This window comes from Pristiophorus japonicus, chromosome 8, assembly GCF_044704955.1.
Source record: "Pristiophorus japonicus isolate sPriJap1 chromosome 8, sPriJap1.hap1, whole genome shotgun sequence".
Classification (NCBI taxonomy): domain Eukaryota; kingdom Metazoa; phylum Chordata; class Chondrichthyes; family Pristiophoridae; genus Pristiophorus; species Pristiophorus japonicus.
The window spans coordinates 240,881,843-240,898,770 of NC_091984.1; the positions used below are offsets into that span (position 1 = coordinate 240,881,843).

General features: G+C 40.9%; 1 protein-coding gene across 4 annotated transcripts in view; it reads right to left on the reverse strand.

The window, feature by feature from the left end:
* Nucleotides 1–16,928, reverse strand: part of sbno1 (strawberry notch homolog 1 (Drosophila)) — a 100,184-nt gene that overhangs the window by 59,969 nt on the left and 23,287 nt on the right. For 3 of the 4 annotated variants that reach the window (XM_070888162.1, XM_070888161.1, XM_070888163.1), the window contains exons 3-10: nt 10,835–11,129; nt 9,856–9,894; nt 9,111–9,214; nt 7,715–7,808; nt 3,759–3,919; nt 3,495–3,628; nt 3,319–3,409; nt 1,329–1,490 (exon numbers count right to left, since the gene is read on the reverse strand). In XM_070888162.1, the coding sequence (XP_070744263.1) occupies nt 1,329–1,490; nt 3,319–3,409; nt 3,495–3,628; nt 3,759–3,919; nt 7,715–7,808; nt 9,111–9,214; nt 9,856–9,894; nt 10,835–11,129 (1,080 nt within the window). The remainder of the gene's footprint in view (nt 1–1,328; nt 1,491–3,318; nt 3,410–3,494; nt 3,629–3,758; nt 3,920–7,714; nt 7,809–9,110; nt 9,215–9,855; nt 9,895–10,834; nt 11,130–16,928) is intronic. The other variant, XM_070888165.1, reaches the window with a different exon arrangement.

Here is a 16,928-nt window from a genome sequence, read left to right on the forward strand (position 1 = left end):
TATACTTGCCATAGAGGGAGTGCAACAAAGGTTCACGAGACTGATTCCTTGGATGGGGGGCTTGTCCTACGAGGAGAAATTGAGTAGACTAGGCCTATATTCTCAAGAGTTCAGAAGAATGAGAGGTGATCTCATTGAAACATATAAAATTCTTTACACAGGTAGATGCAGGAAGGATGTTTCCCCTGGCTGGGGAGTCTTGAACCAGGGGTCACAGTCTCAGAATAAGGGGTCGGCCATTTAGGACTGAGATGAGAAATTCCGTCACTCCGAGGGTAGCAAATCTTTGGAATTTCTACCCCAGAGGGCTGTGGAGCCTCCGTTGTTGAGTATATCCAAGAGGGATCGATAGCTTTCTGGATATTAAGGAAATCAAGGAATATGGGGATAATGCAGGCAAGTGGAATTGATGAAGATCAGCTATGATCTTATTGAATAGTGGAGCAGGCTCAAGGAGCCAAATGGCCTGCTCCTGCTCCTATTTCTTGTGTGCTTAGGATGGGAGCCTGGCCAGGAGAGCACAGGAGACAAGCCTGGAGGCAGCAGATGGGCTATTGTAGGGCAATGTTACCGAGATTGCAATAAGTGGTCTTTGAGAGAGAAGGTAGAGTTGGCTGCTCAGCTCACGCTTGAATCGGACAGAGGTTGCCAAATGTATTGCTTGGCACGAGGGGAATGGAACTGTTGGTGAGTGCCCAAGACAATGGCTTCAGTCATTCCAATGTTTATTGGAAGGAAGCTGCACTTCAACAATGACCGGATGACTGACAAGAAGTCTGACAGCACAGAGGCAGTGGTGGGTTCAAGAGACGTGGTGGAGCAATAGAGCTGGGTGTTATCATGTGAAACTTGACCTTATATCTGTGGATGATGCTGCCAAGGGGCAACATGTTTATGAGAAGGGGCCAAGGATGCATCCTTGGCAGACTTTCATGCTGACTGTATAGGAGTGGATAGATGCGCTCTGGCTATGGTCAGATAGGCTTGAGTAGAACCAATTGAGGGCCATCCCTCCGAGCTGAACAACAGAGAGGAGAAGTTTTGGAGGAAGATGATGTGGTCAACTGTGTCAAAGGCTGTAAAGATGCAGCAAAAGAAAACGGCGTTCTTCTCCTCTGCCACATATAACAAGTTAAATAATCATGCACTTTATAATTAAGCAAACTGGGTACCGGTGAAGCAGCTAGTAATTACAGCAATATTCAATTTCTGCATTAAATACATCTTTGTGCAAAATTGACATTTTGATTTCAGTCACTTGCAGAAACAGATTACAGTAATGCAGAGCACCAGTTATACTTCAATTTCGCTTCTGCCAAAAAGGATACCACTCCATCGAAGTCTTCACCACACCAGTGCAGAAGCTGCTTTAACCTAGTTTTATATTTTCCACCCGATTGACTTTCACCAATTAGTGAAGAGTATGTTGCAAAAATTACACCTTTCTTCACACTTCCATTTTGTTTGGAAGAGATCTTTCCATATTTGAACTGGAATGAAAACATGGTGTAAATATTTATACTGTTAAAATATATTTTGCTGCAAGTGTAATCACCAAGTTTCACTCCGATTCTGCCACAGTAATTCATTACAGCAATGCAGCATGATTATTAACCGACATATTTCCAACTCTGGATGGCAGGATCCAAGACATGAAGGTAGAAATGGGTTAAAGGAATAAACATAGTATGTTGCTCAATAAAATGAGGGATGCAGGAGGTTAAACTAAAAAAAAAATCAAGTCAGGGCATACAGAATTCTTACTGTAATTGAAAGCATTAATTTAGGTAAAATATTGGGTAACAGTAATAAAACTAGTGCTGCCATAAGAAGCAGCTTTTACTCTAAATTTTAGTTCGAGTCAAAGTGCTAGCGAAAAGGGTAAAATGTTGCAGCTATGATGATTTGAATCCCTGGAGCAGCTGGCAATGAGTTAACAATATTCCAGTCAAATAAGAAATTAGATACCATGTTTACAAAACAAGAGAAACCAATCTCCCCCCACCCCCAACCACACCCGCACCCCCTCACCCCTCACATCTCCCCAATCCATGCTTTTTAGTCTAACAAAAAAATTCACATTTACTCCCCTACTCCTCTTCTCCTCTTCTCTGGTGGTTAACTGCTACCAGAAAACTGTTTCATCCTCCGGTATCTGACCCAAGTTTGATAGACAGTGAGCGTGGGGACAATTGTGGGTGGGATTACAGGCCATGATGAACACTGCTGCAAAAGACTACATCCAATAGCCCAAGAACTCTTGGGTTCAATTCCTGGTCTGCACTGGACCAGCTGATCCAGGTAATAACTGCAATAATGATACTGCATTTGGCCTCAGCACCCCAGGCGAGAAGGAAAAATCAGTCAGGATTCCTGCTGATAATCTGGATTGGATTCAACTATACCCCCACTTGATCGAATAACCAATTACCGTTTAGGTTTACACAATAAAAATGGCCACTTGAACAAGGCTCCACAGGGCAAGCTTCGCCCACGGAATCACAAATAATAGCACCTTCATGAGTGGGATTGGAGGACAAGAGGTGCAGTAAATTTCTCGGCACCCTGGAATACATCACAAAACATCCTGACATTGTAACACAATCTGCAGTTGTGCTGCATGCAGATCTTGGCCAAACATGTTTTAATTTCGCATTGAGCAGCTTTGAATTAATGGATATGGGCCACAATTCTGAACTAATTTCAGCTGAGTTTGAAGGGAAATGAATTCAAAAGGGTCTTATGAGAGTACACATAGTTCTCGCAAAAGTAATGCAGGGAGGACATCTCAAAGAATGGCCAAAGTGAAATGTTTGTTACTGCAACAAGCATTTATAAATAAAAATTACAGACATCAGTTGCTTTTTAGGGAAGCATCACTTAGCATGTGGTTAAAATTTAGCGGGTAATGTCAGTCAGTTAAAATGCTGTGCCATAAAGCAATATTTACTGGCCAGAGTGACAGGATGCAGCCTTCACTGGGAATTCCCATTTCTTGATCATCCAAAGAGGAATGCTTTATGGAGAACATGTCCACTCCTGGGGCTAAACAAGTCAACCCAACCCAGGCCGTCCAGTGGGTGGTTCAAAGAGCCATTAATACGAACGTGGCAACGAGAGAAAATTTATATCCAGGAGTATTTTTGAGTAGAAGGATATATTAATGGGCTTAGTCACTGGGAGGACAATGCAATAACAATTTTAAAACCTCAAAAGTGTGCAGCAGAGGACGTCACAAAACTCATGCCAAATAAATGGACCACTGCTCCTTCAATATGAAGGTGTCCCTTTGTACGGAGGAATTGTTCAGTAAATTACCTTATTCAGTGCATGAACCTGGATATTTTTTGCTCCAATGTCCCTCAGGTCTCTTTCAGCGTCATACTTCAAGTCATTGGATACGCTAAACCTGTTAATGAGCACAGAACTTTAACTGGAGCCAACTACAAGAAATCTGCTTTTCAGATTTTGGATAAATACTCATTTCTGCTTACCATAGTGACCTTTTTCTACCAAGGAGGTAATTCTCAAAAATAATGCCAGCAATGGTTCTTCCTTTACCCACACCAGCACCGTCCCCTATCAGGAAGGCTGCACGATCCCCATTGGGGAGGAATGTTTCGTGTTGCTGTGGTTCAAACAATAAATAATCAATGTAGCTGGTTTAACAATGGCCACACACTAAATTATGAAAATATGAAGATCTTTGCATCAACTTATTTTTAAGTAAAGCCTTTGTTTTTTGAAACTCAGAATACCTGAGCAGCATATGTAATTGCTTCTAGCTGCAAAGCAGAGAGCCAACCACTGTCGATGGTCTCCTCTTGTAGGGTGAGCCGATACCAAACGTCAGGTGGTGTTACACTCGACAAAGAACTGGTCTCCACAACTGGATCGGGATGGCGCAAGCCAACCTTCACTGTTAACAAAATGACGACATGAGGTTGTAAATAATTGCCTATAGGTTTATTGATGAACTGAACACAATAAACTAACACGATACTGCTTTAATAACGATGACATTCTGTACCAAGTAGCAAAGTACAATTTACATTTGGAAAGCTATATTTTATTGACATATATGGGGCACTTCACTAAAGAACTTCAAAAACTTAAAAGCAACATCAGACGCTATGTTATATTGGGAATAAACAGGTCAGTGTTAAACTGTAAAGAGAAAAAGACGAGTTATAATGTTGCGGATGTTTATCCTTCATCAGAGGAGCGTGGATCCAGAAAATTAACCAGTAATTATTTACTGAATACCTGCTGCCTATTTCCAGCATTGTTTTTATTTCAGATTTCCAGTATTTTTCTTTGTGTATAGCATTGGGAATACTACTTTGACGTACAAGTTCAAAATTTCATATTTACTAAAAATAGACTTTAGTCAAGCGTCTGGCCAAAAACGATCGTAATTTTCAGAAAATAATGCAAATTTGCAAAGGGGTAAGCAGAAAATGTTTTTTGTATATGTAACAGATAATTACAAAAAGACAACTTACATCTCTATCGCGCTCTCACGAACTCAGGGCATCCCAAGGTGCGTTACAGCCAACAAAAGTACTTTTGAAGTGTTGTCACTGTTGTAACATAGGGAAATGCAGCTGCCTATTCGTGTACAGCAAGGTCCCACAAACATCATCATCATCATAGGCAGTCCCTCGAAACGAGGATGACTTGCTTCCACGGCAAAAAGTTGACAGGTGTTTCAATGAAGGACCTAATATTCCAGGTCCAGAACTAAATCTTGATGGGTGGAAGATGCCTGTGCGTGGATTTATTATTATTTTTTTTTAAACGTATGGTGGCCATTGCACACCAACCTCCACACGGGCTTGACAGAGCAAGGTCTTGGTTCCGTGGCAAGGTTTAACCAAGACAACTGGAGACCAGCTCTGCTGCACGGACCTAGTGCGCACACATATTGCAGTGTGGGCTGGCTTGTGCTGCCCCTGCACCCTCACCTCTTCTGGGCCTCGAACTCACGCCTCTGTTGGGCCCTGATCATGTCTCTCTACGATCACTCGCCCCTCCAGCGCCCAACCTCGCCGCTCCTGCTGTACCTGCCCACGCTCCAATCAGCGACCTGGATCTTGGTGACGTCCAATCCAGTCACCCACAAACATCAATATGATAATGACCATATAAATCTGTTTTAGTGATGTAGGTTGAGGGATAAATATTGGCCAGGACGCTGGAGAGAACACCCCCTGCTCTTCTTCAGATAGTGCAGTAGGATCTTTTACATACACCGGAGTTGGAAAACGGGGCCTCGGTTTAACATCTCATCTGTAAAGCGGCACCTCCGACAGTGCAACACTCACTCAGTATTTTACTGAAATTTAGACTAAATTGTATGCTCAAGTCTTGAGTGGGACACAAACCGACAAATCTTGCAACAGGGGCGAGAGTGCTACCACTGAGCTAAGGTAACAAACAAAATTCAGTCACTGAACGGTTAGCCCATTTGACAACCTCATGGTAACTTGACTAATATCAAACTCTGATGTAAAATCAGGGCCATGTATTCCTGTCACATTATAGTGGGGTGTCCAAACTTTTTCTCAAGGGCCAATGTGTGGCTTACTAAGGAGTGCCACAGGCCACGTACACAACTACAATACAAAAGACCAAATTACTTTACTGAAGAGGACACTCGTTTTACCAGTCACTGCTCCATCTTTGGGCGATAAATCCCAAATCCATAAGTGAAAAATCAATCATTTCCAAACCACCAGAAATACAAAAGCCAAATCAGCAATACAGAAATATTAGCATTTAAAATGGTGTAACTGGGCCATTGCCACGGCCTGCCTGCAAGAAGCCCACGAGCAGTAGTTTGGACAACCCAGCATTAGAGCTATGATATACCGCCTTTATAAGAAGTTGATAAAGTGGATGCAGAGGATGTTTCCACTGATAGGGGAGACTAGAACTAGAGGGCATAATCTTAGAATAAGGGGCCTCCCATTTAAAACTGATGAGGACAAAATTTCTTCTCTCAGGGTTGTAAATCTGTGGAATTTGCTGCCAGTGTTGTGGAAGCTGGGTCATTGAATAAATTTAAGACAGAAAGAGACAGTTTCTTAAACGGTAAGAGAATAAGGGATTATGGGGAGTGGGCAGGGAAGTGGACCAGCGTCCATGATCGGATTAGCCATGATCATATTAAATAGCGGAGCAGGCTCGAGGGGCCGTATGGCCGACTCCTGTTCCTATTTCTTATGTTATGTTCTTATGTGTTCATGTAAAATATATTCCCCCAAAACAAATTGTTTATACTTGTATTTAGTTAATTCAGGGGAAGTCATAAACCAGTTATATCAAAAGGCAACTGAAATTTGGGCTGTAAAAATGTATTCAGAGCAAACAAGTTACTACCTACAATCTAATTTTTAATTTCCAGTCTCTCAACAGTAATTAATTTAAGAACATAAGAAATAGGAGCAGGAGTAGGCCATCCTGCCCCTCGAGCCTGCTCCGCCATTTACGATCATGGCTGATCCGATTATGGACTCCGGTCCACTTCCCTGCCAGTTCCCCATAAAGCCCTTATCGGTTAAGAAACTGTCTATCTCCGTCTTAAATTTATTCAATGACCCAGCTTCCACAGCTCTCAAAGGCAGTGAATTCTACAGATTTACAACCCTCAAGAAATTCCTCCTCATCTCAGTTTTAAATGGGCAGCCCCTTATTCTAAGCTCATGCCCCCTAGTTCTAGTCTCGCCCATCAGTGGAAACATCCTCTCTGCATCCACCTTGTCGAGCCCCCTCATAATCTTATACCTTTCAATACGATCACCTCTCATTCTTCTGAATTCCAATGATTAGAGGTCCAACCTACTCAATCTTTCCTCATAAGTCAACCCCCTCATCCCCAGAATCAACCTAGTGAGCCTTCTCTGAACTGCCTCCAAAGCAAGTATATCCTTTCTTAAATATGGAAACCAAAACTGTACGCAGTATTCCAGGTGTAGCCTCACTGTATAACTGTAGCAAGACTTCCCTGCCTTTATACTCCATCCCCTTTGCAATAAAGGCCAAGATTCCATTGGCCTTCCTGATCACTTGCTGTGCCTGCATAGTAACCTTGTGCTTCATGCACAAGTACCCCCAGATCCCACAGTACTGCAGCACTTTGCAATTTTTCTCCATTTAAGTAATAATTTGCTCTTCGATTTTTTTTCTGCTCAAGTGCACAACCTCACACTTTCCAACATTATACTCCATCTGCCAAATTTTTGCCCACTCACTTAGCCTATGCCCGTTTGCAGATTTTGTGTGTCCTCCTCACATACTGCTTTTCCTCCCATCTTTGTATCATCAGCAAACTTGGCTATGTTACACTTGGACCCTTCTTCCAAATCATTAAATATAGATTGTAAATAGTTGGGGTCCCCGCACTGATCCCTGTGGCACCCCACTAGTTACTGATTGCCAATCCGAGAATGAACCATTTATACTGACTCTCTGCTTTCTGTTAGTTAGCCAATCCTCTATCCATGCTAATATATTACCCCCAACCCAGTGAACTTTTACCTTGTGCAGTAACCTTTTATGTGGCACCTTGTCAAATGCCTTCTGGAGTTAAAGTTAGCTATTGCATTACACATTCAACAATGCAACTGATAATGGACCAATCATTACTTTAAAACAGGCAGCATATGGAAGTGGACAATTCAATTTGCATTTTTGGGGGGAGAAGACTTACATTTCATTGGCATATATTCAGCATAGGTGTCTGCATGGCCCAATTCCTCATCGTCTTCCTCCTCGGGCTCCTCTTCGTCTTTCAGAGGCAATTTCTATTAATCATTTGAAATAAGAGATTAGGAGTACAAGCCCAATGCAAGCCTGAAACCACAGTCTTAAGTTTCTTTAGCTCAAGAGCAGATAGGTGGAGCTATTTGGTAACCTCCAGAGAAGTTAATGTTACGTGAACTGAAGCTTCTATTTCCTTCATCCCATCAACTGTGAAGGCTAACTTTATCAAATCTTACAAGTTTTACATGCATTAAAAGTAGTTCTGAATTGGCTGTCACCCACGATTGCCAGACCAGACAACTCTGGACAAGGATAATCGTGCATATTTTATGTCTGCATACATACATATATACATATCACAAATTACCAAGAATAAACAGCACACATTTTGACTTCAAAAATGAATTTCACGTTTTTCATTAAAAGCTACACACTCAATGATGTGTGAGAGTGGGGGAAAATCCCATGCACGTTATCAGGATGCTCTTTTCTGTAAGCAATAGTAGTTAGTCCAATGGAGCCTTCTGTCTACTACTACATGTACATGAACGTTCCCATAGGGGTAAATAGCCACATTTTCAAGGTTACCAATATTTGTTTTAATCGATTTTAATGTAATGTAGATTCTACTGTAATAAAATCAAAATAAGCACACAGATGAGAGATGCCTGCAGCTGCTAATGTGGGGGGGGGGTGTCGCGGGAGGGAAGAGTGCACAGGAGGCCTGAAGCAGAAGAACAAATAGTTTGGGAGGAGGGGTGTTGGGGGTGGGTTATAGGGAGGGAGGAAATACTTCTATAGGAGATTATGAACTACTTTGTGTGAATGCATTAAAAATAAAATCAGGTTTTTGCTCATTTAGGAATGTAATTGAAACAGTTTACACAAGTTGAAGAAAGCAATATTAAGTGATCATCCATTAATTATGCGTTATCTTAGATGTTGCAGTTTATCTTTCAGATAAATTCATTCAGATTTTCATATAATTGCAAACTCCCGAAGCCATCCATGAAACGACTACATTAGTACGACGGCAGTACATGTGCGTCACGTGCTCACGGAGATGAAGCGAAGCAACACAACATTCACCTCCAACTTAACCAACTTTAAGTGGATGCTGCATTTGTGTGCCAGGCTGTCAGCACAAGGATCTCTACACTAGAAATAAATGTTAGACCACCACACCCACATACACAGCTTTAGATGGAAATTTACTGAACATGAAACAAGCACTCAACAGAAGCATGCTTAGCAAAGTCATCAGTCTGATTAGTCCAACTGAAAATTTGAAGCAGAAAACTGGCAAAAATTAACTTCAAAATTCTGAATAAAGATGTATTTACCGGAGTCGGAGAAAAGCTTCGCATTTTAATATCCTCATTGACCCATATCCGAGTCACTTCTTTACTCAATGATTCCTTCTTTACAACACCATTGTTCAAGTCAGCTGCAGATAAAGTACAACTGTTTAAACTCTAAACCGACTACAAAAATCTTTCTAATGATAAAGTATTGTTAACAGTACTTTAAAATTTAGGCATTAGTGATCTGTGACTAAACTCATGTTTTACTAACTTTTGTGAGGATTGTATTTGACTATTTAGACTAAACAATAAAAATTGCATTTGATCAGAAACCTGATTATAAAAATATTGAAGTACAATTAATTACGGAAATGAACTTCACCCCCACACCAATATGCAAGCACAGACTATGCTAGAAGAGATGTCTAAACACAAAATGCAAGAAGTGACACCAAGATAAGGTAAGAGAAGCAAAGTGAGAATTCTCAGATTCCAGAAGAAATGTAGCGAATGTGCAGTTTTGCTCCTTGATACTAGATCCAGGAGACTGCTGTGTGTGAACAGTAATACAATTCTAACCCTCAGACTGTAAAAGCACATTGGATCTTCACTTAATGTGCATCCCTAACAAACACCAAGGAAGTGAGCTTCACAGTGGATCGACTTTCTGCAAGAAACGTTATGCAGCTAACGGCTATCAAGTTGGAGATCTCCCCACCGTACAGGAATGAAGTGTGCACCCATCGTGTCTACTTCCTGTGGTTTGATGACATCATTACCTTACCTGGTTTATTCATCATCTTAGAAGTGAGTAGTACAATTTCTGTAAGAAAGTTAATTAGGAAAAAAAATTTCTAAAACCCAGTGCTGGAAAGTCTCTTGTACTATTAAGTAGCTTGCATCATCAATATTACATGTTTCTTTCAGTTAATTATCTAAAAATCAAACTAAATAAAAGCTAGATAAAAATAAACTTTGCAGTAACGTTTAAAACCATATAGAATCGAATATCTTTGCTGCACATTGCTTTGAAGCATTTTGTGGACTATAGATTTCACAATACGTTACAAGCACACATCTAAGAACAGCAATCTTATAAACTGTCGTCACTAACTTTGTCTCCAGTACTTTTTAATCTTGACAAGACTGAAAAATTACAACAATGTAAAGTGACTACTTTCCACACAAGAACCACACAGCCTCTTCACACTAAACTTATGAACGGCCATGCGACTGCAGCGTAGGCCAGTGATCAGGGAATGTGCATCAGCCTTCAAACAAAGAATGCTGCTGTGTTGTCTTTTTTTTTTCCAAAAAACTCTGAATGTGTACATCAGCCATTGTGTAAGTGAGACATGCAACAGAGCTTGAAGGCTTATAGAAAAGGTGAAACCTTCATTAATTTACATGACTTGAGGGCTTGTGCATTCCACTTCACTGTGCAAGTTATTTTTAGTAAACCACAAATGCTAGTGTCATATTTGTGTTAATTTTTAATCAAATGCACATGCATACTAAACAACAAGCAGATTGTAGGTGTATATGGCACTAAATTTAAATAAATTCAGCCAAACCTTAGCATCTGTCCCAAAACAAATGTGTGATCCAAAAAAACTTATTAAATGCTAGATACATCAATGGTATCTACTGGCATCCAATTCATTGCTGGAAGAGTTTTTCTGAACCATATAGAAACAAAGCTACTAATGAAAAGGCTGTGTAACAATTGAATATATAAACATTCATGAATGAAAATAACTTACTGGCTGCTGTTGTAATGGGTTGGACAATATTGGACGGTGGCTTCATTTTCATCAACTCAGATAAGCTGTTGCTTTTCAGTAAGTCTTTAAGCTGTATCTGGTCCTTGGTTGATGCTGTAGCTACTGTTGGAGCAGCTGTAGATGTTAATGCGAGTGAACTGGTCTGAACAATCTTTGCTACAGTAACTATGGGACGAGACACTGCATTAACGGGTGCCTTTGTCACAATTAATGTTGTTCCAAGGTTTGGCAGCTGATTCAGCTGATTCAACACGAAAGTGGTAGCTGTTGGTGGCTGTTGAGAAAAATATAAACATTATAAATACACTAATATTTTCATGTTGCAACTAGAAAGACTGAACAGGCTGGGGCTCTTTTCGCTACAAAAAAGACGAAGGGGTGACCTAATTAAAGGTCTTGAAAATTACATAGGGGTTCAACAGGGTGGACTTAGAGAAGATGTTTCCATTTGTTGGGGAGTCCAAAACTAGAGGCCACAAATAGTCACTAATAAATCCAAAAACTTTTTTTAAAAACTCAGATATTGGTGAGAATGTGGAACTCGCTACCACATGGAGTAGTTGAGGCAAATAGCATCAATGCATCTATTGGGAAGCTGGATAAGTACATGAGGGAGAAAGGAATAGATTATGTTGATAGGGGGAGATGAAGCAAGGTGGTAGGAGGCTCGTATGAAGCATAAACATCGGCATAGACCAGTTGGACCCAATGGCCTGTTTCTGCACTGTAAAAATTCTATGCAACGAGAAAACAAAGACAAGGCAGAAAGTTCATGAACAGATCAAATTTACCACATTATACACCAACAGCCCAAAAGGTTGTTTAAAACCCACCATCCATTACCAACTTGAAATTTTCTTGGAACTGTAGTTAAATAAAATGAAAATGTGATTAATATATACAAAATTTGAAAACACCCAATTATTCAGAGTCCAAATTCAGACCAACACAATACACTGGATAATGATCGAGCTGCTTTCTTATTTTTTTCTGAAAAGGGAAGGAAAGAGATGATCCTCATAAATAAGCTGTACATGCAGTTTTCTTCTGCAATTGTGGCAATCAAGCACTGAACATGTCTGTGGGAACCTCCTCCTGCACTACTCTGCAGTCAGTTTACAGAATCCCATAAAAAGAACAAGAGAGGTACATCAAGCACAACCAAATGATACATCAGCTTTCACCAAATTTTCTTTTATCACTATTGCTGGAAGAAAGCATGGTCCAGAGTGCTTTAAAACTGCTGACATGAAACCTATCCAGAACTTCTGGACACCAGACCATCATGATCGTGGCAGAACAGAAAAATATATGTATGTGTAACATCAGTAACTAGCAGGGACTCTGACTGAGCTATATATTTTTCTGTCCTGTAATCTAAATCTCTGCATTTAAAGGATGCCTATATACCAACCCGGAAATTAAACTGCACTCTTAAGATCACTGTTCACCATCTATATAGCTCCACATAGACCATGTTTCCACTCACTGCAGTCATCAAAAAGATGCAGGGCTTGACATCAATGATTGCTTTATAGGATGGATTGACTGGTCAGTCATTTGATAATAAATCAAAAGCATTTGCAAGAAATACTTGAAATAAATTAGTTGGTATGCTTCCCATAGAATCATGCATAGTCAGTGAAAAACTAACCAGCACTAAAAATAGGTACCGAAAAGGGCAAGTGTGCTGAACTAGTGAATAATTCCAATAAAATGACAGGACTTAAATGAGGCTCAAGCAACATTTGGCAATGGCTTTTGGTCACCTACTAATTGTCAGGACACTAAGTTGGGTCATTTGTACTGGCAAATTTTGTCTCATTCACTCATTTAAATTTTGTGCAGAAGTTTGACAACCCTGAGTTGCTCAAAATATTCTTTGCACACTCAATTTACAGTAATTACCAATAAAGTGCACCATTTCAAAAATTTCAAGAGAAATTACAGATTTAGCTAAAAGTAAATGATTGTTTGAAATTAAAATTGAAGTTTTGTTAGGGGGTGGGACTGGTGCAACTGGGTTCAATCAAAAACTTGCAGTCAAGACGCTACATGCTGTTTCAGACAGCCATAGCACTGGCCCAATTACATGGCATCAATTTGGTACGTTGGGACTCTAAAATATTGGGCCAGAATGACAGACAACCTAGAACATGTGACGTGCTCAATCTTCAGCTGCATTATCACAATTAATGTTGAGAGATTTTAGGTCAGGCTTCCTTCCATAGGGAGCCCAGTTATCCGATGCAAGACTTCAGAAATTCCAAGTGATCGCTCACACGCTGGCGTGGACCTGCGAGGAGGTTGCAACATCTTCAACCAAAATTGGCAGAGATATTAAAAGGGAGGGAGAGAAAATATCAAAATCTTGGCTTTAAAACTTTTGGTAATGGGTTTTAATTTTAGGTCCAGTATGCAAAGATTTGCCATTTGAAGTTGGATCAAAACATCAATCTCTCAGCTGATAACAGCACCATAAACACCACCAAAGAACTGGCCATTTATCTCAATGCTATTTGTGGGACCATGCTGTGTGTAAATCAGTTGCCACATTTGCCTATATTAGTGTCCACATTTCACAAAGTAATTCGCTATATAAATATATTAACTTGGTGTTTATTCTTTCCAGGACAGTACTATTAAACTATATTTTACACATGGGTACATTGGACACCAACCCCTCAGTACCCCATGCATGGAAATATTCAGCCCTTATTGGTTTAGAAAATCAAATAATAGTCTATGACAGGGGAAAAAAAACAATGTATTTTTGACGAACAATGTATTTTTGTCTCTATGCAACACAAAATATTCAGGTTCCATAGAGCCAGTCACTTGACTTACGAAGAGCAGCTCTCCCAAGATAGTTTTGTTCTAAATCTACAAACTGGAAAAACAATGTAGTACCATTGGGGAAGTGATTCCGATTAATTTAAAGTATTTAAATTTTCCCCCCCATATTTTTAATTCCTCTTGTTTGTATTTTTTTAAACTTTCAACTTAGTTTAACAGTAATACACAATACACAAACATTGGTATACCATATATACAAATGTGGGACATCATCCTTTAGTATTCCCATAGCATACCATGGGGTACTGTTCATCCATCTCACTTCCAATGTCTCTGGAGAACCTTCCTTAATATATTACAGACTCCAGTTTGTTATTTCCCTGCCCATCTTACCACTCCCTCAGCGGAGCTCAGAAACTGAATTTATGCTATTGCGCTTGGGTCATTGAATGAGCTAGTGGAGAAATTAATTGATTAATTACTTTCATTGATACACAAAATATATCAATGTGCCCTTATGCCATTTAGTCAGACCAAAATGCACATGACCAGGGACCTTGCTTGGACAGCAGCCTGGCCCTGCCACAGCACTTGTTCATTATAATGTATACCTCATTCTGCCTTACAATCCTCCACATCAATACAAGCAAATAGAAAATACATGCAATATGGCTCAATATTCTTTGTAGAAGCAATTATCAATTTTATTTTTACAATTCAGCAGGTCACTCTTCACGCTCATTACAACCCTGAAGGGGCCACAACTGTGGCATGTGAATTATATTGTAGGGCAGTCCCAGGATTCAAAACAGCAGCCATTTGATTCTTAAGTCACAATTGCACAGTTGGTTTACAAATACCTTTTTGCATTTATAAATAATGTCGAAAAAGGCACATAGGTTTAAAATCCCTATCCCCGTTTAAACTGGAGACAGCTTGAAAAATAAAAGACGTGACAAAGGACCGTAAACCAGTACAGAATTTGGTAGAAAGTAAATTTGTCTGTTTAGGTTACACCTTGTCCCATCCTTCCAGAGGCATCGACCCCTTGCTGGGTACAGTTCCAGCACAATCTCATTCTCACCCAATCTCCACACAGGCAACACTTCAACCAGGAATAGCTGGAGAGCAATCACGAGTTGGAACCCTGATCAACCTTTTTGTCGGGGCTTCAGTTCCCAGCAGCAGGAGGAAAAATATTTTCAATCTAAATACTGTGGCATTGAGTTATTTGATGAAGAAACAGAGAGGGTGGATGAGGGTCGTGCCATTGATGTGCGTGTGGACTTTCAAGAGGCATTTGGCAGGCTGTAACTAGTGGGGTGCCACAGGGGTCAGTGCTTGGGCCTCAGTTATTTATAATCTACGTCAATGACTTGGATGAGGGGACAGAGTGTAATGTATCCAAGTTGGCTGACGATACAAAGCGAGGTGGGAAAGTAAGTTGTGAGGAGGACGCAAAGAGGCTGCAAACTGATTAAGTGGGTGGGCAGGAACATGGCAAATGGAATATAATGTGGAGAAATGTGAAGTTATCCATTTTGGTAGGAAAAATAGAAAACTAGAATATTTTTTAAATGGGAGAGAGAGAAATGTTGGTATTCAGAGGGACCTGGGTGTCCTTGTACACAAATCACAAAGTTAACATGCAGAGACAGCAAGCACTAGGAAAGCAAATGGTATGTTAGCCTTTATTACAAAAGGGATTGGAGGAGAAATATAGGCCCCAAGTTTCCACACGCGGCGAAAAAGGCGCACCTCAGAGCTGGGCGCCTGTTTTTCGCGCCGAAAAAAAAGTGCGGTATTCTCGAGCACCTTGGAGCTCGATGTCTGCTTGGTGCGGCGCACAGGGGGCAGAGCCTACCACTCGCGGCGATTTTGTAAGTAGGAGGGGGCGGGTATAATTGAAATGAGGCTTCTCGGTGCCGGCAACCCTGCGCGTGCGTGTTGGAGCGTTCGCGCACGCGCAGTCTGAAATGAACATTGGCACTCGGCCATTTTTAAAAGTACTGCAGAAAAAGTGAAGATTTGTTTCTTGGACCCCTGCAAAGGCTTGTATTTTAATTTTCTTTATATTTCTGTGTGTGAGGGAATGCTTTTAGCAGCACTGCTGAATAAATCACCTGCTGAAATCAGTGAGTTCAGCTTTTCACTGCTAAACTTGCAGAACCGGTGCCTGCAAATTAAGGACTGTGTGTTTGGAGAAATAAAAGTGCCAATTCAACTTTGCAATGGATCAACGTCCACCAAGAACAAAGAATTTCTTGTATGAGGAAGCAAACCATTGCATAATATGTGTTGACGACAATGCAGCACCCATTCTGCAAATTTAAATATAAAGATGTCGATGTGGCTGCCCTTCCCTGTCCAAATGGCCTCAGTCAGTCCCCCTCACAGCTCCCGGCCAGCCACTGACGCCGCTGCAATCCCATGGCCGAATGGCCTCACATCCGCTCCTGATTCTTCGGCTGCCTTCGAGCCACTGACGCCGCCCCATAAGCGTGGCCGAACGGCCTAAAGAATTTTAAATCTGCAGCTGCGTGTCCTGTGTTCATTCTTCGGCTCCCGGCCAGCCACTGACGCCGCTGCAATCCCATGGCCAAATGGCCTCAAGTCCGTCCGGGTGCTGCATCTTCGCGGGGAATGAAGGCCTGCCTCAAGCACCGCAGCTCAGCTCGAAGGCTGCTGCCTGCCGCTGCCGTCGAGACACTGACGCCACACCGCTGCCTGAAAGGCCTGCCTGAAGCACTTTCACACAGGTAGGAACATGGTTTATTTAATCTTTTCTTTGCTTATAAATTTTTATTCAAGTTGGATTTATTTGTCTAATATTTGTATAAGTATAACTAAGGATTGATTGTAGAATTTAATGACTTCCCTTCCCCCCCCACCTCGTTCCCGATGCCTAATTTATAACCTACGCCTGATTTTTTAAAGTGTAGACAAGGTTTTTTTCAAGCGTACAAAAATCTTCACTTACTCCATTCTAATTTAGTTTGGAGTACGTTTTCACTGTGGAAACTTTCAAATCAGGCGTCAGTGGCCGGACACGCCCCTTTTGGAAAAAAAAATTCTGTTCCAAAGTGAAACTGTTCTACCTGACTAGAACTGCAGAAAACTAAATGTGGAGAATTCCGATTTCTAAGATACTCCGTTCTACACCAGTTGCTCCTAAAAATCAGGAGAAAATCATGTGGAAACTTGGGGCCATAGTTTTACTCAATTATATAGGGCTTTGGCAAGGCCACACCTGGAGTATTATGTACAGTTTTGGTCT